The sequence below is a fragment of the Erithacus rubecula genome, assembly GCF_903797595.1.
Source record: "Erithacus rubecula genome assembly, chromosome: 3".
In the NCBI taxonomy this organism is placed as follows: Eukaryota; Metazoa; Chordata; class Aves; order Passeriformes; family Muscicapidae; genus Erithacus; species Erithacus rubecula.
In genome coordinates, this window is record NC_136689.1 from 122937372 (window position 1) to 122960179 (window position 22808).

The 22808-nt window shown below is 35.0% G+C and overlaps 1 protein-coding gene across 1 annotated transcript in view; it reads right to left on the reverse strand.

The window, feature by feature from the left end:
- The window catches only part of MMP16 (matrix metallopeptidase 16), a 169024-nt gene that overhangs the window by 35947 nt on the left and 110269 nt on the right, over nucleotides 1-22808 (reverse strand). The window contains exons 5-6 of the mRNA XM_079300674.1: nucleotides 16303-16464; nucleotides 13107-13324 (exon numbers count right to left, since the gene is read on the reverse strand). Coding sequence (XP_079156800.1) covers nucleotides 13107-13324; nucleotides 16303-16464 — 380 coding nt within the window. The remainder of the gene's footprint in view (nucleotides 1-13106; nucleotides 13325-16302; nucleotides 16465-22808) is intronic.

A 22808-nucleotide genomic window follows, 5' to 3' on the forward strand; every position in this document is an offset into this window, starting at 1 on the left:
TGCTAATGCTCAGTAGGTATCAGCACATGCACGTGCAGTACTCCACAAAACCTGTCATCCACACCATCAACATTAGGCCTTTACAGAGCAGTTAAGTGTTTATTTCTTCAGTAGTGATTGCACTTTGAGACTACAGAACCATCTGTAAATATTCTTGAACCCAGTTCTGCTGCCCTTCCCCATAGAAGTTAACATAAAAGCAAAGAGCTCCATGAATTCATGGAGCAGTGGTGTGTTCTGCACCATGGAAAGGTAAGAAAATTGGGCATTTTTTATGCCCAAAAAACATAAAAATTTTCTTGGTTAGAATTGAAAAACTTTCTGCTAGTACTGACAAAAAAAAAGTGTTCTGTTGAATTATTCTATATTTGAACTGTAAACATTCTAACAAAGATTAATCAAATGTAAAAAAAACCCAAAAGCCACAATTTTATTAATACATGCATCTGTCTATGTCAGAGGATACAAACAAGGGATCCTTGATAAATCATCTTTAAAATCAGACATAGAGGAGAATGAAAAGGGATAAAGAAGATTGAATATGTAGTTCCATTATGATATGAGGTGAAGATATGTACTTTGTAGTAGCTATCCTTTTCTCTTTATAAACAACAGTGGAAAACAGCAAATTGGAATGTAGATTGGCTCTCTCAGAGGCCTGCATTTTTACAGGTTATGTCAACATGTGATTGTGGTTCTTCAAAATATCATGGGACACGTGATAAACATAATGTTTAAAGAGTCAAATCTCCTTTTGCACTGACCAACATCTATTTCTCAATATTTCTATTCCAATAACACATTCCACTTTTGATGCACTCTTTGGGAGACTAGATAACCCACTTCGCTAGCTTAAATCTGACAAACATATGAGCCTTTAATGTATTTGCAAGCTCAGTAACACTAATGGTACAACTACCATCATCAGCCAATCTTTGATATTATATGTCATACTCTTCACTTTTCTTCCATCCTTTTGCAAACTCTTTTACCATTTCATTTTAAAAAATCAATAACTGTGGACTACCTTTTTTCCTTCAATGAACTATCAAAAAGATTTCAAAACAAGATAATTTTTTAGGAATAGAGTATGAGCATAACAGCATTTTCAAGATTCTTTTCCCAGCTGCACAGTATTTCCCATCACAAAACTATATTGCCTTACCAGCAATAGCACAGAAACAGAAATTTCTTTCCTGGAGAAGGCCAAATGTACCACCTAGGATCCTACAGAAAAATTAAGGATTTTTTTTTCCAGAGTTATTCATAGTTTATTTTTGCTATCCATCCTGGCCTATGAAAAGAGAATAAAGAATAGAGGGGTTTGTGTGTATATATTTCTTCTGTAACTTCACATATAAACCTGTGAAAATGGTTCAGGACAGACTTAACTTTCTCCAAGTAAAACAGACCAACCTCTTCAATGAAATCAGAATAATTTGGGTTTTTTTTTTTTACTTTGTCTACCCTTTTCACTCTATCACTTGCAATGTGATCCTTCACTGTCTGCAGGAGGTGAGTAGATGATTTTAAAAACTACGACATGTATGTCTGAGTCATCAGGCTCTCTGTAATGACTCAAGCACTCTGTAGAAAACAAAAAGGTCACAGTAGAGCAAACTCAACTACCTTTCTTATTTTTTATTCCCAAAAGATAGGGGATATCATAAAAGCACAGAATGGAGGCCTTGATAAACAAAAGTTACAGATAATCCAAGAGAGGGTATGACTTTTTACCAAAAATTTCCAGAGGCAGGCAGCAAAAACACTGAAAGAAGTCAAATGGAAAATTATGAATAAGCCAAAACCATAAATACTTATTTCTAGTTTCATTAATCCAGGTAGATATTCCTGGCAAAGCATGAAGACTAGAAAACTCCAAATAGAGTAGAGAAGGATTCACCTGGTAAAAAGCATAATGTGCATCTACATGAGTAAGTTTGTGACTTGTGAACTGTGGCATATCTATGAGATCACTTAGCATAAATATTAAATTAAATTAAAATATTTCCTCTTGATTGCAGTAGTTTAGGACAGTTCATACATAAACAAGATACTGAAGCTGTTCTAAGCAGGATGAGGTTCTCAAGATGATATCTCACTCTTTAATACATTGTTTGTAGGGGAAATGGAAGAATAATTACACTACTCATTTCAGGGTCTACCACCTTTGTCTATGCATACTTATAACAAGTAGACACTCAAGGTGAGGCTGCCCCAGTGCAAAGCAGAGCAGGACAATCCCTTCTCTTGACCAGCTGGAGATGATGTCCCTGGTGCACTCCAGGATGTGGTCAGCACTCCTGGTTGCCTCCTCCTGCCTGGCTGCTCCTGGCTCAGATTCAGCTTTCCATCAACCAGGACCCTCAAGGCTCTTTCCATGGTACTCTTTCCATGGTGCTCTCTCCAATATCTTGTTCCTGAATCTGTATGTACATCCTGGTTTGCCCTGTCCCAGGTGCAGAATCCAGCCCTTTCCCTTGCTGAACTTCATATGGTTGGTGATTGCCCAGCCCTATAATTTGTTGAGGTCTCTGCAGGGCTTCTCTGCTGTCAATGGAGTAATCAGCTCCTCCTAATACAGTGTCATTAGCAATCTTACTCAGCATCCTTACAAGCTGTGTCCAAGTTTGTGAAACTGTAGATGAGAACTGGCCTGAAGTCATGTTAACCCCACTAATGACCAGACACCAGCCTGATGTAACCCCATTTACTACAGCCTCTTTTTATTGTCCTCCACTTTTCTGGGCAGCTTCAGCCCCAAGGGTTCTCACTAGCACTCAGTTCATCAAGTTCTGGCCTGCCATCCTACTATTTATCACTGGCAATTGTTTATCTCTGGCTTTGTCCCTTTTCCCCTCCCAATCTAGTTTAAAGCTGTGTCAATGAGCCGTGGTAGCTCCTGCACTAAGGTCCTTTCTCTCTCTTGAGAAATGTCCTGTAGGTGAGTGTATGAGGGTTATTTTGCATTCAAGCCACTGCAAGATAAGAGACTAATATGTACTTATTGTTCTCACTTTAATGCTTGTGTTCTCTGATACTGTGCTGACAACAAAAAGAGAAAAATCTGGGTACCAAATCTAACTCTGAATGGTATGTGGCAAAGATAAGTAGATGTTCTCCCTAGTGGGCATGGTAGGATTAAGAAAATGACTGTAGAAGATCCCACAGTAGTTAGTGGGTGAGCAGTGATAATTTCTAGAGTGTCCCAGCTTTGAGGTTGACAGCAACAGCCAATGAGCAAAACAGGCCCTTAAGACTGAAATATCCAGAAAACAGCAGCCTACAATAACATCTGTCATGACAACACAAATATGAAAATGATAGATATCCTATTGTATTTGCTCACTGCCTCTGTCACTCAGATACAGGGATTGGATCTTGTAGAACTGTGCAGCTATTTTGTCTATGAAACTATTTTGTCATTCATGATTCTGTGGAACTAGAAAGTGAAGGAATTTCTAATAGTGGATATGTAATATTGTAAACCACATGTGATTACAGATAAGCTGGGAATGTACAATTTAAAGCAGTAGATGACTGTGGGTGTTATAAAGGGCTGGCCAGACATCACTCCAACACTAAATCAAAGGCTCCATCGTATAAGATTGAGGAGAAATGCTGGTTCATTCTTATGGAGAATGGGAAAGGATTGAACTCTGCCATTATTAAATATAACCTTTGACCAAATACAGCTTATTATCCTTGGTAAAGATATTTTCATTAGACAGATATGCCAAATCGTGAATTAAAATGGTCCCTGTGTAATTTTGATTTTTTGACTGGAAATGTAGCACAATAAAATTTGATTTTGTATAGAAAAACAGTTTTTTATTTCATACACTTGGTATTACAAGCCTATCTGTTGTTTCTTTTTTGATTTCCCCTAATATGTATTATTCATAATATAGTCTCTCATTATACCAAAGGTAATTAAAATCAAGTGAAATCATCAGTGTGTTATAGTCAGTGGTGTTTTTCACCATTATTTTCAATTGGGCCAAGTTTTCACTCAATAGGCAAGGAAAGCAACACTCAAAAAATATTCTTAAAAAACACAAAAAATATTTTTTAAGTTATAGCTTATAAAAATAAGAGAATGTATCATTTACGTAAATATATGTTATACATTTTTGTCATTTTTTTCAATTGCCAAGAGTGTGAATAGTGTTTGAAAAAGTAAACATACATGTGTTTTACATTATTTAAAATCTCAGCTGTTTAGCAGTGCAGTGTTTTGCATAGGAAATGGCTAATTCAGAGGAACAAATGAGATTACTTTATTTGCATTTAAATCCCTGCCAAACTTTTACATTGTGGACCTTCAACCCCTTGAAAGAGACAAAAAGAAAAAAAATCAAAGAAATTAAAACTATACAAATTCTGCTAAAATATAAAGCTTTGGCTGTAAAGGAAGATTAAGAAAGTATAAGGAAATAATACCACTGCTTGAAAAAGCTTACCTCATACACTACTAAAATTGTTTTTCAAAACGTTTACCTAAATTAGTTGAAAGGCCACAATTTTATACAACAAGAAATTTTAATTAAGCCTTGTGCTTGAAGTGTTTCTGCAATTACTCCCTTTGGTTCCATTAGGATGTAGCCTCAATTAAAATGTATTGTTAATATTACAAGATAGCACTTGCTGGTGGCATAAAATTGAAGATATGCCTCCATGTAATTTTAGATTATTCTTTGCTGCAAGTTTTTGCAATTATTTTTTGTCAATAATGCTTTTTTCTATTCTCTTGCCAATGAAATATTTTTAATCAATACACCCAAACTCTGGACCTCTGAAAACAGGCAACTTCTACAAAATTAAATAGCTTTTGCACACTAGAATTCAGTTAAAACTTTCCATTATTCTTTTTTATTGTATTAAAATAACAAGTCAAAAATTAATAGGGTCACAGAATTCTCTGACTTTGGGAAACAAATATTGTACCTGTGAGGGGAAGAACCCCCAGGATTACATCTTTTCACTTTAATTGACATCATTAGTCCTTTCTCAAGTGATAATGTCCATTGAGGGCATTTACTTTCCCCACTGAAATTCTCTGTCTATTGTTGAGTTATACACAAGAAATAAAGTTACCAGATTAGATGTATTTTCACATGCATTTGTTTGCCTTCATTTTTAATGTCTTTCTTTTTTTTTTTTTAATAGTGTTATGCAGAACCAAAATTGTTCAGTATTCCTTATATTTGGTAGTATCTAAAACTTATGGTTGAAAGCAGAGTTTTTAATGATCAAGTAGATTTTAGAACAAACTCTTGTCATATGGGAAGGAAAAGAGGAACAGATATTTTCAACAACTTATAACAATAGCACTTCTAATTGCACAAGTGACATCATATAAACCCACTATTGTTTGTCAAAGGATTATTTTTTGGAGGGAGAAAATGTAACAATTCTATTTTTTATATTCAACTTTCAAGTACTTTCCTAAGAATACATAAAAATTTGACCCACTCTATCCTTTTGCATAAAGTGAGTACCAAAGAGCTTCAGACTCTCCCACTTCCACTCTATTTTAAAAAAATGCTCCTAAGGAATGACTAAAATTTTGAATTGTGGCCAATGGTTTGCAAATATTTATTATCACATTTTTCAGTATTTATTAGATTAAAACTAAATCAGAAATAAGAATTTGTTTAGATTCACATGTAACTGCCCACAGTTTTTAAACACTGTCCCAAAGCCTGCTACCACATATGTATAACAATTCACACAATTCACTTCAGTATTTCCATTAAACTCAGATTGTCCAACTCTGTGAAAACCCTTGAAGAGTCTGCAGCGCTCCTTTTATCTGTGAGGACTCTCTGGGTTAGGGAGTGCACCTTGAGGGCATTAATGGCTCATCACAAGATGGTGAGAGTTTCAAAGAGGCAGAACCAAGTCAGCCTTGGAGTAAAGCATTTTATCTCAGAGCCTGACCCCAGGATGGAGGATGATTTCCTCTGAAAGCTGACCCAGGGGACGGAGGCAGCAGAGCATCCGTCTCACACAGACAGAAAGGGTGGACCTTCCCTCCCCTGCACTTCTCTTGTTCATGTTTGTGAACAACTTCCACATACCCCAATCTGCTCTGCCTGGTCTGTTTTTCTGAGCTGGATTAAGAAGTCACAAAACAGTTTGACCAAATCTCACTAGCTATTGTCTCTGACAGTCATATTCCATGGAGATGGAGCAAATGCTACTGGGAAATGAGTGGGTAAAACAGTGAAATTTTAGCACATTCACAAAATCACAGAATGGTTGAGGTTGGAAAAGACCTCTAGGGTTTTTAGGGGAATATGTAGAAATACTTGAAACTTCTGTTGGTGTTAAGTGGGGAAAATAAATGACAGAAACGTTTTGGGAGACTATGGCTTTTTTGTGCTCGTATTTCTGTTGCTACAAAAAGTTGCAGAAGGGACAATTCTTTTCCCTCATGTTTAAATTGAAATTAAACAAATCATCTTGCTTTTCTCTCAAGGAAAATAAAATTTGGAATACTAGCTTTCAAGTTGAAGGCAATGCCTCATCACAGCTGTTAAATCTACCTCATCTTCATGAACTGCACTGCAACACAAACTTGTAGCATGGAGGTAGTCAAACAACAGGTACAACTGTGTCATGAAAAAGGTTGTATGAGAAGAAGTAATGATATATTTTGCATATGAGGGTTTATTTGGGTCAAGATGGTGTGAACAATTGCACATTAACAATATGGTAACACCCACCATTAGATGAAATATTTGTGTGATGCACTCTCATGCTGTCCACAGTCAAAGACACCAGTGTCTAAGGGACAGCAACCCTTCTGAAAACTCTGAACCACATGTACTGTGCAACTGTTTGGTCTCAGAGGACAAATTGTATCTAATTAAAAGCAAAGCACATATGATGGCCATGAGAGGAACTCAGTACCATCTGCTCTACTACTGATTAAATCCTTTTACACCACACTGTTTGCCAACGAAAACATAGCCTTTTGGAAAAAAACAGTACTCCCTCTCCTGACAAATCTAAAGCCCTGTGGAAGATACTGAGCCATACATCCTGGTAAGGTTATACTTCTTAATGGGCTACTACATGACTAATGGGAATTTTACTAGGCAGATAGTACAGACTACTAATCAGTTCAAGTTGCTTGTATGTTTCAAGAAGATGTATATCAATTATGTGGAAACCTTTGTAAATAAAGCCCTAAAAATAGAGTTATGATTTTTTTAGCATTTTTTATACATAAAATTTACAGATATATATACAGACATGCATGTACGTGCTAGGTAAGTATTGCTACGACTGGGCTGCCATCTTTCAAATGGTGTAATAAAGTTCATGACAACTTTTTAAAAAGAGAGATGGTAGAAGGATTTTAAACAGAACTATTCCAGCACAATTATTACCCAGGTGATTACATTCTTGTCTAAATTGCTCTACAGCTGGATGGAATACACTACCCACTTTCCACACTGTAAGTAACAGACTGTACTTCCCATTTTAAGCCTGTGAAATGTGTTAGCTAGCAACCTCTCCTAGCTTAGAAGCAGACTGAAAGGCTAAGGTAATATTTGGAGAATATTTTTACATCTGTCAGTGAAAGTATTCAATTATCAAAAACACATAAGCTATGACTTTTTAACATCCCAGCACGTTCCTGCTTTTATCCTTCTTGACATCCTACAATTTGCTTTTCTTTCATAAAACAACCAATCTGTACATTTCCAGTTAGCTTGCTATATTATGATATATTGAAATCCCCACTGAGTTTTCATTAATTTTCTCCATCCTTTGCAACATATAAATTGAAATATCTGAATTAAAGCATCTCTCCTTCCCTGATTAGTTCAAAATTGGCAAATTCCGTCAAGTTGTTCTTCCTACCATGATACAAAAAATAGGGGAAAAGGAGTCTGTTCTTTGCAGAGTTAGCTACTTCTGAACTACTGTTCCTCGTCTTTTATAGCTAAGATGTTAAGTGCTTTTCCCTCTCAGATCACAAAGTGTCTGCTTCCTCAGGATCCTCTGCTGAACTTTCCCAGGCAGCAGCTGACAGCTCAGACACCCACAGCATGACATGACAAAAACCAGCTACACTAACAGACCACAAGAGCTCTGAAAAAAGTGCTTTCAAACACAGTGAAATCAAGTCTCATACTATAGCTGTTTCTTTGCCTCTGCTTTTATTAGAAGTAATTTCCCTCTGTCTCACAGATTTTTATTAGATTATATAGCCCATGCTAAAATATTTTAAAAGTTTCTCATATGTTTACCTCATAGCAAGAAACAGATTTTTTTCCTTTTGTGTTTAATGGCATACTCTATATAAATACACAGTTCTAAGAGGGATATTAAATGGAACCTATACTGTTACGTATGAAAGCAATTGCAGTCTAAACTAATGCCAAGGAGCAATTACAGCCTAATTGCCTTGGCTTGTTTGGCATGTCATAAATGTTTTTACAATGGTTCTTAGCAGATGAAGAGTCAGAAAACAAATTTCTGCAAGTTGTGGAGAAATTATTACAGCCCATTAAGGCCTTCCTCAAACTGGTTCCATATTCTACCATCTACAATGTTCAGAAGATATTTCTCTGAGCTGTAAATGCTATTTGTCTTGTCTGCCAGACAAAATTCTTTTTCTAATACTTAAATTACATTTCAACAAATGCCACAGTGTATGAGTAGTTAAAAAATGCTGTTGTTCAAGGAGTTAACTTTTCCAACATGAATACTAAAATCATTGGAGATAATATAGGATCCATTAATTTGTTTCCTAGGGATTTGGCATTAAACAAAGGACCAGTGCAACCTTTATGAAATGTTTTTCTGTGGAACAAAAACCTGTGTCACATAAAAAAAGGGCAGTAACTTGTCCCTCTAATTTGATACTTATGATGGACAAATTCCTCATAAGCTTACTTTTCTAGCTATAACTTGCTCAAGAAAGAAGGATTTTTAAAAATCTGCAAGACTGAAAAGAATACAAGGGAAAAGGATAATGACAGGAGTCACACTGTTTGTTGAAGAAGAGCTACAGGTAATTTTGTTGCCGTGGAACAAAGCGTGAATTGCACAGACACAGGAAGAAAGTGGAAGTATATGCTGCAAACTTCTTCACTAATGGATCTTTTCTGCAGACCTTACACAGCGGGGTTTCTTCTCATGATGCACTAGCCCTGGAGGAACTCTCAGGAGATGTTAATAAGACAGTATTGTTGGATACCACAAATTGCCACACACAATGGCAGAGAGGATTTTCATTAAAGGCAGACAGTGTCCTAACACTTTGCATAACTTGTCCAGAAAAGGAATACATTTCTTTTTCAACATTTTCAGTCATTTTTCTGTGTCCCAGGGGAATTCTAACTCAACAGAAGAAGAAAAGACTGGAAATGAGTGTGACAGCAAAATACCAATAGCATTGAGTATAAATGCAGAATCTAATAAGCTATCCAAAGATAAAAACTTGGCATGCATGAATTTTGGCATAGAATTATTCTGCCCTGATAGTTCCTTATGCCAATTCAAGCATGAACCAAATAATAGCAGTATTTATCAGCTGATGACAACTGAAACCAATAGTTACAATGTATTGATTTTAACAAACCTTTTCCTTGCATAGCATACTGTGTCCCCAAACCTTACAGCTGGCAGGGACATTTTAAGAGCATCTAATTTAAAGAATTCTGGAAGAAATCTTCTTGGGGCAATACATTTATATGTCAGTAATATGTGTATATTTGGCATAAAATAATAATCTTTTATTTAAAATCCATTGATTCCTACGAAAAAAAAAAAGAGTTGATCTGCAAAATTATAATTTTATTTGGTGATAATTTGGAGATAATTGGGAGAATTTTTCTAAGTTGACTGCTTAACTTTTGTGTTTAATTTATACCCTGTGCTTGATCTCTATGACCCTACAATTTTTATCAAATATTTCTAGAATTTTTACTTTGTCAAAGTGATGGTAAAACAATAAAAAGAGATGGATAAGTGTAAATTGCATTTTCTCTTTGCATTTAGTGTATTCAGTTTTACTCTGGGTCTATCCATTTGAGAATGCCAGATAGTCTTAAAACCACAGACAAAGCTCATTAATTTGACTGAACATAGAAATTGTTTCTGAGATTCTGATGGTCTTAAGTGTACCTAATAGCTCAACAGCCAAGAGAAAACAATCTTGGAATTAATAATATTTATCATTTACTATGAAAATCCACAGTATATTTCAATGTGTTAGGTTTCATGCTTCGGTTTTATGCTTAAATTAGAATTTAATTATTCAAAAGTGCTCAAATTCTTCAACTGTGTGGCTAGGTTCCCAAGCAATTTCAAGGATTATTTAAACAAACTGACCTCCTGATTTTGAGACTTGCCCATGAAAAAATAAAAAACTGGCTATTTTCAATTTGAAATCAGCACATGACATACATTCCATTCAGGAGGCAGTAAAATCTGCCACTACACAATAATTACAGACCTCTGCATAAAGACAAAGAAAGAAAAGGATTTAATTTGATTGGCTTCCAAAGTTATTTCTTTAACTCATCTGGGAACTATCCAGCATTAATTCTTCCAGTGAAGGTCATAATTCTTCTTTAATTGTTTCCACCTGGTACAGTACTGTCATCAATGCCCTGTTCTCCACCTTTCTGTACTTGGCTCTCAGCCCATCACTCATGCCCTCCCAGTCCTCCTTTGCACTATCATTAAGGGCAAGGGAAAAGTGGTTTGGGTTATTTTTATTGTGACAGATCAAAGAACCTCCAGCGTGGTTGCCTCCTTTGCTGGATGATTTCCCTGTGTTCAGTCCCTATTTCTGTTTACACCACCTAAGACTTAATTCCTGCCTTTTTTTCTGCTACATTCAGAGCTCAGCTACACTGAGCCTTTACTTGCAACCTGTCCTAAACACCAGGATTCTGCAAAGTTGACTTTTCTAACTCTTCTCCTTTTCTGCCCCTTTTATAGTCCTCTCCTATACATCACCCCCTGCTCCCCCCTCAAAAAATCTCAAACAGTTAATAAAAATCCTTTAGCAGACAAAAATGTTCATTAGCAAATTAATGCAAACAAGAGACTTAAGGCTCACTAAGTCAAGCATTCAAAGACATTCATTCTACAAAGTCAATTCTCTGTACTTAGGCAGATTCCATTGCTTAGCATGCTAACCCAAGGCATGCTATGCTGTTATGTTCCCAGGCATCCTGAGGAGAAAAGGGAAACTGTGGGATCCTAAAGAAATTAACCTCAACAAAGGTGTCCTCTTACTTCCCTTCCTAGCACACTGCTTTTATATTGCAGTGACTTCATTTGGGGAGTCAGACTCTAAACATGAAATCCTTAAACATTCTGTTACTGGTCATTTTTCTCTGAGAGAACTTTTATAGCATTTCCTCATTGGAATGATCATGAAAGGAATTTTAATTTTGGAACATAAATGCAGTCTGCACACTAGCAAGCATACACACTTTACAGTAAATATGTGGTGTTAAGGCAGCAAGCAGTAAACATTTTTGAAGGAAACTTAATTGGTTTTCAATCAGACCAGATAAGAGTGATTGTAAATGGTGGTGAATATATTAATCCAGGAACACAAGCTAGACAGGAAATTTTGTATTAGTGGAACAGCATTTCTCAGTTTATTGATTTATGTATAAACTAAATGAGAATATGTTCTATTGCTCTTCAGGTGGATGACATGAGATTGAAGTAGGTATTTTAATATCCTGTTTAATGTCAAGTTAGAAAATTAGGTTCTACCTCAACCTTTGAGTTTTAGTCATAAAAGACTGATGGTTCAGGACCTCCCAGTGTTTCACCATAGACCATCTATTCAAATGGAATGGGCTGACAGCCCCAGGCTGCAAAAATCCTTAGCTGTTTATGGGAAAAATATTTCCTGTCCATTGGATTGTGAAGGTAGCTCAATAATTTTGAATGAATTAATATAAAGCTATTTGTACAAGATTTTATAGATATGATAAAGAAAGTGAAAGCCTGGGTAGCATTGTTAGTAAGATTTATCTGGTAAAATAGGTTATATAAAAAAGAAAAGGGAGAAATGAGTCCTGTCAGAAAGGACAACAAAATTTAACTGGGAGCTTCATGTTTTGGGACAAACACATTGGCTTTCCTTGCACTTACACTATTGCTGAGGAGAAAATGCTCATCTAGTCACATGAAAGGCACTTCTTCTCTACCTATAATACTGAAGATAAAAAGGATCCTATCACAAATTTACATAACAAAGATCTCACACTTCCCATTGCTTAAGCAAATTCGACACATTATTACTTCAAAAAAACAGATTATCTTGTTGCTTGTCTCTGAAATTTTTCCACAACATTACCTGCCAGCAAACTGATTTAAGAGACTGAGCAATAATGATTCTGTAATTTTTCTTCAGCATTCAATGCCTTCTAGAAACCATACTGCAGATCATCTTCCTAAAGATACCTTTGATGTCCATGAGCCTTACCAAAGTGCTTCTATTAAAAGACTGCCTTTCAGTTCAGTTTGTTTATTTCAATTTGTTGTATATACACCACATTTTCAGCTCAGACCAAGAAGATGAATGAAAATAAATAATGACACATTTGCAGTAAGAATTCTGTGGCAAAGACCTTTAGTAAGATATTGTGGTTTCAATGCAACCACAACACAATGACAAACTTCCTTTGTAAATGACAGATCTAATTTTAAAGTTAAAATTATAGATCCATGAAAAAAAAGAACAAGTGCTGAAGACACAGTATCTACTATATGTTGACTTACGGCTATATTCCCGACAAAAGCATTCCTATTATTCATTAATTGATTTAAACTTTTTATCTTTCCATAACATGCAACATTTATTTACCCTTACATTTTGAGGCATTACAGTTTCTGCTGACATGGGTATTTTCTTAAAATAGAACATTACAGCAGTTCCCTGCTAGATGTTTAAGCCATGTGTATGTTTATTTTGTGATTTTTTTCCCTTGAACTTTCTAACTGTGAGCAGGCTGGGAATGTAGAGTCATGATGAATGAGAGTTTGCTTTATAGAAAAAAAAGAGAAATGTAGACATTTGATGTAACACTGAAAAATTCACAGCCTCCTACCTTAAAAACAAACATTTCCCGGCGAAGAATAGCCAGAGTGTTGAAGTTCCCATCACAGATGTTGGGCTTGGCTCCGGGATAGGAGGGTTTGTCACCAGTGGGTGGCCGGGGAGGTTTTGGTTGCCTGTCATTCTTTCGTGGGTCTGCTGGAGGGACTGAACGATGTGGGGGCACTGTTGGCAGAGGTCTGGTTGGTGGTGGTATCCTGTCAGGTGGACCTTTAAAAATACAGCAGCTGGATGTAATATACAAACCCACCAAAGGAAACATACACAGCAAAAACCAGCTGTAAGCTGTACAAACCCAAGAGTGAAAGGGGAAAGAAAAAGTGACCTAGCATACCTTTCTGAGGTTATTAAATCATTAAATCATAGAATCACAGAGTATGCTGAGTTGGAAGGGACCATTAGAATCACTGAGTCCAGCTCTTGGCTGTCCCCAGGACACCTCAAGTGTCACATCACATGCCTGAGAGCATTGTCCAAATGCTTCTTAAATTCTTGGTGCTGTGACCACTTCGGAGGGGTGCCTTTAATTCCAGGCACTGGTTATAAAGGGTATAAAGAATGACTACCAAAACCAAGGAAAATAATTAGTTTTCATTATCCAAAATCTTCATTTTTTGGAACAACAGTAAAATAAAACCATCAAAGGATGCTTAGGCTACCATCATTTCAGATGAGGAGTAGTTCAAAGCAAATTATTTGCCAACTGAGTAAGAGCTCTTATAGCAGAATTATTTTCTCTCATACAGATAAATGTAAAAAAAATAAATCTTGCTCCTTATAAGATCATCATCAGTCAATAGATTTTCAACCTATATATTTTAAGCTATAATTATCAATTCACACAGGCATATATGCTGCATACCTGCTACTTCCTACTGACCAAAATTTAGATCAAGTAACGTCATACTCATTAGAGACAGGACATTCCCAGCTTTTCTCAATATCCCTTGGTATGTACAGAAGCTCCTAAAGCTGGACCTCAAATCCTAGGCATGTAAATAACACACATACCCCATCATGCCCTGTCATAATTCACACATTTTCTTCAAGTCAAAAATTAAAACCCTGTAGAGCAGTCTTAAAACATTTTTCTTAATTCAAATATATTATTTGTCAAAATATACAGAGTTTTATGAAATTACTATCCCTGCAAGTCATCAGGCCAGGTCAGAGAGATACTGATCATAACTCTAATTGCATACTGAATGACTTGAAATGCGTGCACTGAAAATGCCCTCCTCTCTCTACACGTATCAGCAACATTTATTTTTCATGGACAAAAAGATAAGAAGCTTCACTTGGATGAGTAAGATGTCTGGAAACAAGATGAATGTTTTAATTTTTGCTCATTCTATTTAGGGCCCTCTCCAAATCATTTAAATAGATACTCACTTTGACTTTAAAAGATAAATAGTTTGCATGATCACCTTCAGAAACACTTTTGAATACTAAGACAACTCTAAAACTGCACAAATGACATTTGAATTTCTGAGAATTTAAAAAAAAAAAACCCACATACTTTATAAAGAAAGAGATGGATTATGTAAGGAAATCTTAAACTTGCCAAATGGTCGTCATGCAATTTGATAAGGCATTTATTTCATTCACAATTTTAAGACTTGTGACATTTATAATTTACAGTTAATAACAGTATTTCAAGGAATACTGCAGACCAAAGTAATTATTTTAATAGGTGTGACATTTTTATTGAGGCATATGATTCCAGATCATATCTTGATTTGAAAGGGAGCAAAGGAATCAGTATACAGTAGTAGCTCATGTTGGAAAGTTTTTAACCTCAAATCAAAGTTTTTTTCTGTCATTTGGTGGTGATGTCAGATATTACTTGCCAGGGGTAGCACATTTATCCTAATGTATACCCCACAGCTGTTTGAGCTTAGCAGCTAGTTTTCAGCAAAGTATTCTTGTCTAGCCCTTAAGTCTAGACTACCAACTTATGAGGTCATGAGAAAAAACCCTCCTTCCAGCTAATCACACTGGAAAAAAACCCAACCAAACAAAACTTGATCAACCAATCATTCTGAAATTGCTATTTATGCTTTATGAAAATATATGTCTGTGCTTGTGAAAATGATATTTTAAAATTCTTGTCACTATTACACCATGGAGTCTGCAGATTTCCAGTTAGCAGTACAGTAATTCTACATGATCATAGTTGTCCTTTCTGGTAGGAAAGATAAAGAAGGAATGGCCCTCAAAATATTCAACAAGAACAAGACCAAGTTTCCCAGGAAAAACTGGGAGTACATAATTTAATCCAATGCAGATTTAATTAAGGAATATTAAGCAAAGCAATATCAAATTATATGCACTGGATAAAGAGCATTAACACAGATAAGACAGAATTTTCAATTCTAAAAATAAAATAAATCTTTAAAGAAAAAAAAAAAGAGATCGTTTAGCATACACCATCAGAATGAAAGTTAATAAAACCAAAACTAAAACTGTGTCTTTGGAAATTTAAGGGACAGTAATATGGGAGTTAATGTTACATTCAATCCCTGATCACAATTATTTTATTGTTTTGATTTAAAAAAAAAATTCAATTGCCATGTTAAATACAGAATTTATTTGCATCACATGTATTCTAGATCAAGCCACAAAAACCTAAATTAACATATTTTAAAGAAGTAGTCCCTTCTTTACCCTCTGTAGGGACTGGTGATAATATTATTTTGAGATCAATTTGTTTTATTTATCATAAGAAAGGGTGTTTTCAGTACCTCAGTTTTTGAGGGAAATTTTCTGTATTATAACTGATATACTGAGAAGCAATCAATTCATCCAGTTACATGAGCTTGGACAGCAGTGTAAATAATCTCATTATAGCTAAAGGCCTGCATTTCTTAATATTTTCACGGTTTGGAGTAATTTTGCATTAATTTTCTTTACTGATTTTTAAAACATTTAAGACTACTATTTCAAACGAGTGCAAGTTTGAATACAAGTTGTGAACAGTCAGAAACAAAGTAAAAGCATCCTCAAACTTTAGAAACTCTGGCATAACAACTGTGGAAGTCCATACTAGTGAATTCTTTGGGGAAGTGATATGGACAGGAGGACCTCAAAGGCATTCTAAACCAAAAAGCTTGTGTTGTCTGATGAAAACAGAGTATATCACATAAACACATATACATATATATATCATATACATATACAACACATACCGTATATCTTCTGGATGCCCTGTAAATCATCATTAGGTAGTTTGAAGTTGTCAGTTTCCATATATTGGTAAAATGGAGCCATGATTGCAGTGGGGTCATTAGAGTGCTCCAAGCCCAGAGCATGTCCGAGTTCATGCACTGCAACTAGAAAGAGATCGTTTCCTGTGAAGAGAAGGAAAGGAAAAAGGCCTTTGAGTCCACATAGCCAGTAAAGAAAAAAAAATAACACACATGGAGGACTCTGCACTTGTATGATGTTTTCACTGCATTTGAGTTTCACAAGGTAATGAGTAGCAATTAATGGATCAGCAAGGATATCAAGGATAATGTGGCAGAAAAGGCAGTTTCCTCTTGCATTTTTCTCTAACATGAAAACCATTATGCTATAATATATGGTAGTCTTACAGCCATCAAAAACACAAACCTTTTTAATTGATATACAATTGTTGGGTTCAAGTGCCATAGCTCACGTCTAGGCTTTTGTGCAATTTATGACTCGATTTTTCCATGAACCCAACAAAAAAGGCTTACATCTCATCAAGACACAGTTCTAACAGGAAAATATCTTGGTTCTGTTGATAAACTTCACAAACTGAAGAGCACCTATTTAGGACAAACCCCACGGAGCACTTAGTCATCCAAACACTTGTAATCAGACCCCTGCTGATTATATGTAGATGTTGTCCATTTCTGAATCACTGTAACTGAAATGCTAATGAGGAAAATAGATGTCCTAATATATTCCACTGTGCAATTCCTTGTAATAACTGTAGTTTATTTAAATTTAAGTATTAGAGCTTTTGTAGGACTAAAGAAAAACCCCCAAACCATGCACTCAGGTTATAGACCAGATTAATGTTTTAGTTGTATTCTCTTCATAAAAGTATCTCTAAATTCTTTATATCAGAGCATTAGATACAACTGGATGATTTGGCAGTAGAATTATGGCACTCTTCTGAAGCAAACACAGATCAAAGCCAATGGGATCTTTTCTAAAAAAAAGTTTCAGAGTTTTGTCTATTCTTGCCCATCTAAGATTTCATTCTGCATATCTTTCTGTGAGTCTTTCATACAGATTCTTTCATACTCAACCTGACACAAAAGGAGACTTTGGAAAAGTGTTTTGGATCAGGACAAAGATTCCAGTTGCCTCAATAGCATCACCTCCAGAATGCAGCTCATTTCATCACCTAGGGATGGGAAGAGCTATCCTCCAGAAGTGTGATCCTGTCCCACTGACTAGAGAAGTACTCTAGATCATCAGCTTGTGCTGACCATCTAATTTTTAAATGCTGAACTCATGTGAAACTGGTGTCACCTACAGTAAGTAGCTTTTTGTTGAAAAAGAAGTATAAATAATGAAAGGCCTATGCTTTGGCCTAACAGTCATATATTGGTTGTGAATATGAAAAAAAATACTCAACCTTAGCTCTTATGCTATAATCTTTGGGGATAGACAGTTATTTTCCACTGCGGGAACTTGATCTGGAAGTACTTTTAAAATGTCAGTAGTAATAACACTAAGTTGCATCAGCAACAAAATTACACGTATATACATTACAGAATTTTGAGGACATAGTTGACAGTATTTCAATTTCTCAAGCATTTCCTCTTGTTGACACAAAAAACAAACTTCATCCAAAGTACATATGAAAGAGGAAACACTAGATGCCTTCATGATGCATGAAGCTATACTGATGCCTGTAAAATAAATTTTTGAATGAAATAATGAAAACAGACACAAGTAAAACTATACACTTAGTTCACACAGTCTTCTCATAACTTCTGATTATTAATTTGAAAATATGACAACTAAATGTTCTTGATCTTTTATCCAATAAAACTGTGCAAAAAAATCACATCTTTCAAAAATTAATGTGACATAATGTACTTTTAGAAATGAGAAGCTTATCCTATCATTTATAATTGTGGTTTCCAGATGAAATGTTTTATGACAATATTTTTCTTAGATGCAGCTCTTTTTATAGCAAAGCAGAATCTCAATGTGCTGTTTCAATAGTTTTGATAAGCCTGACTATCCTGGTGACAAATGTTCTTTATATCTGAAGCTGGCCTTCTATATGCAGACAAAAATGATCTTGACATCATCTCATATGAATAATCCAGAGCCTCTGTAGCTGACATCAGCATAGGAAGTGATGCACAGAAGGAACTTTGCGAAGGTTTTCATTCTGCACTTATAATGGAATAATTAATGTAATTTTAAATAACTATAGTTTTAAGATGGAAAGACAGAAGAGCGTGTTACTGAACTATCAGCTTTCATAGTATGATGAAAAGTCTCACATTATTTTTCAATTATTTTCTGAGCTTTGTGAAAGTTCTAATCTAGGTTTATTAGAATGCAAAATTTCTTTCCCTGGTATTAACTTGAATATTTAAGAAGAAACCTTCTTTTGCTTTTCTGACCTTCAGAAAACAAATTTCTCTCCTATGCCCATGCTTTCTACATCATAATTAAGAATATTAACTAAGTTTTATACTAAAAAATGCGCTGACAAGTTGGCTACATTATGTACTGAATTATGTTCATATAGTTTTGAATTAAGAGTATGTATTCTACCACTACCATTTGGCTTATTACTATCAGTAGATAAAATAGTTTTCTACATGTTTCACCTCTACTGTTTGAGGCAAGAAGCCTGGGAAGTTAATGAGTTATAATTTCTAAAATTTCAAGAAACCACAGTCTTGGAAGAATCTACTATTTCCATTTGTGCCAGTCATGCAATACATGAAGCATGAATACATCCTTTGGTCCTCAGTCCTTACTGAGTCCCATTACAGATTTCCAGCAATTTCTACATTTTATTTCATGTTGATCCGAAAGACGTGAAATATACATTAATGGGGAAATAAATAAAACCAACTTTCAGCTACTGGCATATCTTCCTTCCAGAATCACTGAAAATGAGCATATAGTAGAGCATTTCTACAGTAGTACTAAGTGACAGTGGGACCACGTCAGACAACAGATACTATGCAAGGGCTGGCTGTTTCTCCTTTTTTCTCTTGGATAGGTGAGATTATGTAAAGAGAAGCAAAACAAAACAAAACAAAACAAACCAACCAACCAACCAAAAACTCCCAACCACTACATTCAGCGTCTGACTGCCCCTCTGGACTTAGTCTTTATTTCCACCTGACACAATGCAACTTGTAGCCATCAGGGGAGCCATTAAGTGTGGCAAAGGCAGAACAGCCCTTGGAGCAAATGAATAAGGGGGAAGGGAGAAGGTCACAGCAAAGAGCTGGGAGAATAATATTCTTGCCTGGGGTGACAATGATTTAACAGGGAACATATTTTCTACTTGTAGCCAAATAGCCCCATTATTCATAACAATTTCCATCAAGAGTCATGATTGTCTCCAGGGCATCCTGAATTTAAACTGACCCAAATAACTTAGTGAGTGCAATTGAAACTCAGGTTTAAACCAGCCCAAGATGAGCTGTCTGAGTCCAGTACAGGTAGGGCCTTATTACTATCTTAGTTTCCATCCTTTTTGCTTTGCATACTATTATATTTCTCTAATTAGGCAACAATTATTCAGTACCTCTTTGCTTTAGGCAGCTGACTAGCCCTGAGTACCTCAATGATACCGTAGAAAGCTCCTGAGAGTGCAGACAACTTTCTGCAAGTCTTGCTCTTTTTCTCAAGGCTGCACAGAAATATATTTGTGACTGCAAGGCCAATGGTAGCCCACCTTCAATTCCTTGGTCAGTGCTCAGAATAAGCTGAAGAAGTGTAAAAATAAGTGAGTATTCATATTTTCTCAGGCTAGCTTTGTTATCCTATCAATAGGGAGTTTTTGCATTTTCAGTTGTCACTGCTGAAGGAGAGAGTCCCAAATCATTCTATATTTCAGTTAACATTATCCAAGCAGGAAGTATTTCAGTCCACATGGCAAAATGACGCACCATCACAAACTTTAACAAGTCGCAACAGAGTTAAAATTCATGTGACTATGAGGATTTTTAAAGCAAAAGTTCCACTGAAGGATATACAATGGTGAATATTCATTGTGCTATTCATTGTGATGTTCATTGTCTAAGTTGTATATCCATGGAGTAGTAGAAAAAATATTGGAAAATATATTTCACAAGTCCAAAACTTGTGTGTCTCTCTTCTTGTGTTCCCTATTAGCATGGAGATTTGGAATAAAATGGCTATAACCTCAAAAAGCTTGTGATTGTTTTTCTTATTTTATCTCAAGTTTGATTTCACAAGGGAAGAAAAAAAAGGTACTGTGTGTAAAGAACTAAGATAAAATTATTATTTTTATACTGACACTTTTCTCTGAGGCTATAAACTATTTTAGGCACTAAATCTGCCTGACTTTACAAACACTGCCCAAACTCTAAAATATAAATATGCATTAATATATCAAATATTAAACAGCCAGCCATGTGGAGCATGCTGTATGGGGAAGCCTTTCCCCATAGCTAATATATACACTATTTTGCACATCTACAGATAAACAAAGCTAATATGTTTGTCCACTGTAAGCTATTAAGAAAACCTAGTTCTGAAGATACTAATTTCCATTTTAAATGGTATATAAATTCAGTTTATGAAAGCAATAACTTAATGGCTTAACATGTGACTTCAATTTTGAAGACTTTTCCATCCCAAAGAAAACAAACCTTAGCAAGTGAATTTCAAATTGCAAACAAACTGTAAAAACACAAAGATATTTTATACACATAGACATACACTCAATCTTCCAATTACTACTTTATTTCATTTCTCATTATATAGATAGATGTTTTCTAATTAAATTAATATCAAACTGAAATTAAAATCTGCACAAGACTTCTTCTATAGTCCTATTACCAGCAAGACAGTATCTCAAAGCCAAACTTACAATTAATCAGAAATATTGCACACACACACAAAATACTCTGTTTTCTGTTCGATGTATGCAGAATTTGCATTTTCATTCTTCTGTTCGTTTGTACTACCTGACACATCCAAACAGCTGAAATGCTACAAACTGTAGAGTAAGAGTCTTCTCTAGATAGCATACAAAAAGAAAAAAAAAAAAAAAAAAAAAGAAAAGAAAAGAAAAGAAAAAAGAAAAGAAAAGAAAAGAAAAGAAAAGAAAGAAAAGAAAAGAAAAGAAAAGAAAAGAAAAGAAAAGAAAAGAAAAGAAAAGAAAAGAAAAGAAAAGAAAAGAAAAGAAAAGAAAAGAAAAGAAAGGATAAAAGAAAAGAAACTTTTATCTTTGTTATTATTATCCTTTCCAGGCAGGACAGAATTTTGAAGCTGCTATTTCAACAGTCAGTCATAAAAGAAGATTCTTTCTCTCTGACCTTATTACAATACAGCAGAGCTGAGCATATACATTATGTATGTACTTACATAAGCACCATATATGTACATACATGCTCTATTGAGAGTAGACATGGACCTGAATGTAAATTATAGGAATACTCTTATCCAAATAAAGGTCCTACATTTTCACATCTAGTTGCTTGACATTATCTCAAACTTTTGTCATTGCCATTAAAACTTGGTAGCCTGGAGATTATTTTGGAAAGAGAATTTTGCTAAAAGATGAGTGTAGCACCTTTGAACAATAAAGAACAAAAAAAATGTTTTGTAATTTTAAATAAAAATATATCATATAGAGCATATCTATTTTTACACACTGTATTTTAAACTACCATTTTTTAACAATAAATCTATATATTTAGGGTTTTTTCATTGTGACAAAATACAGAGACATAAAAATGTCTTTTTTCATTCTATTAATACATCAAATGCATACTAAACTCCTTTCCAGTAAGCTTAGTGATATATACATATATATATATATACATACGTGTGCATATACATGTGTATATATATGCAGACAGAATGGGAGGTACAGACAGTTTGTTATATAGAAAGTCTGTACTAAATACACTGTCTCTAAGTTAGAATACCTACATATGTGTATATTTTTGAAAAACTATTCTATTTTAAAAAGATTAACAGATTAGTGTGAAATTTAAAATTGCTTGTTTGATATTTGACAAGGGCACATTACTACAGAGCACGGCTGTTTTCAGTTGACTCAGATCATTGATTAATATGATGAGAACATTTGAGTTTAGTGGCCTGTGAGTCTGTCCCAGCAGTGCTTTACTGTTTCTGCATATTTTGGGCATAAGGTAGAAGTCAGAAGCCTACCTTCTTTTATAACACATATCAGCCTGTACTTCAAGGCAAACACATGCAAAAGACAAGAATTTCTGACTTACTCCTTAGATCTGTTACCAACCACATTCTACAACATTTTATAAATTGCTTGAAATGGGTGGAATTAATTACTTTTGATATTCTTAAATTCCTTTCTATAAAAAACACGGATATAAAAATATTTCCACTTTTTCTCACAGTTTCAATCACTAGTAGTAAAAAAATTTGCAAACCATTCTGACTAGTGAATCAATACCAACATCCCTAAAGAAAGACAAGTGAAGCAGCTAGAGAAGATCTT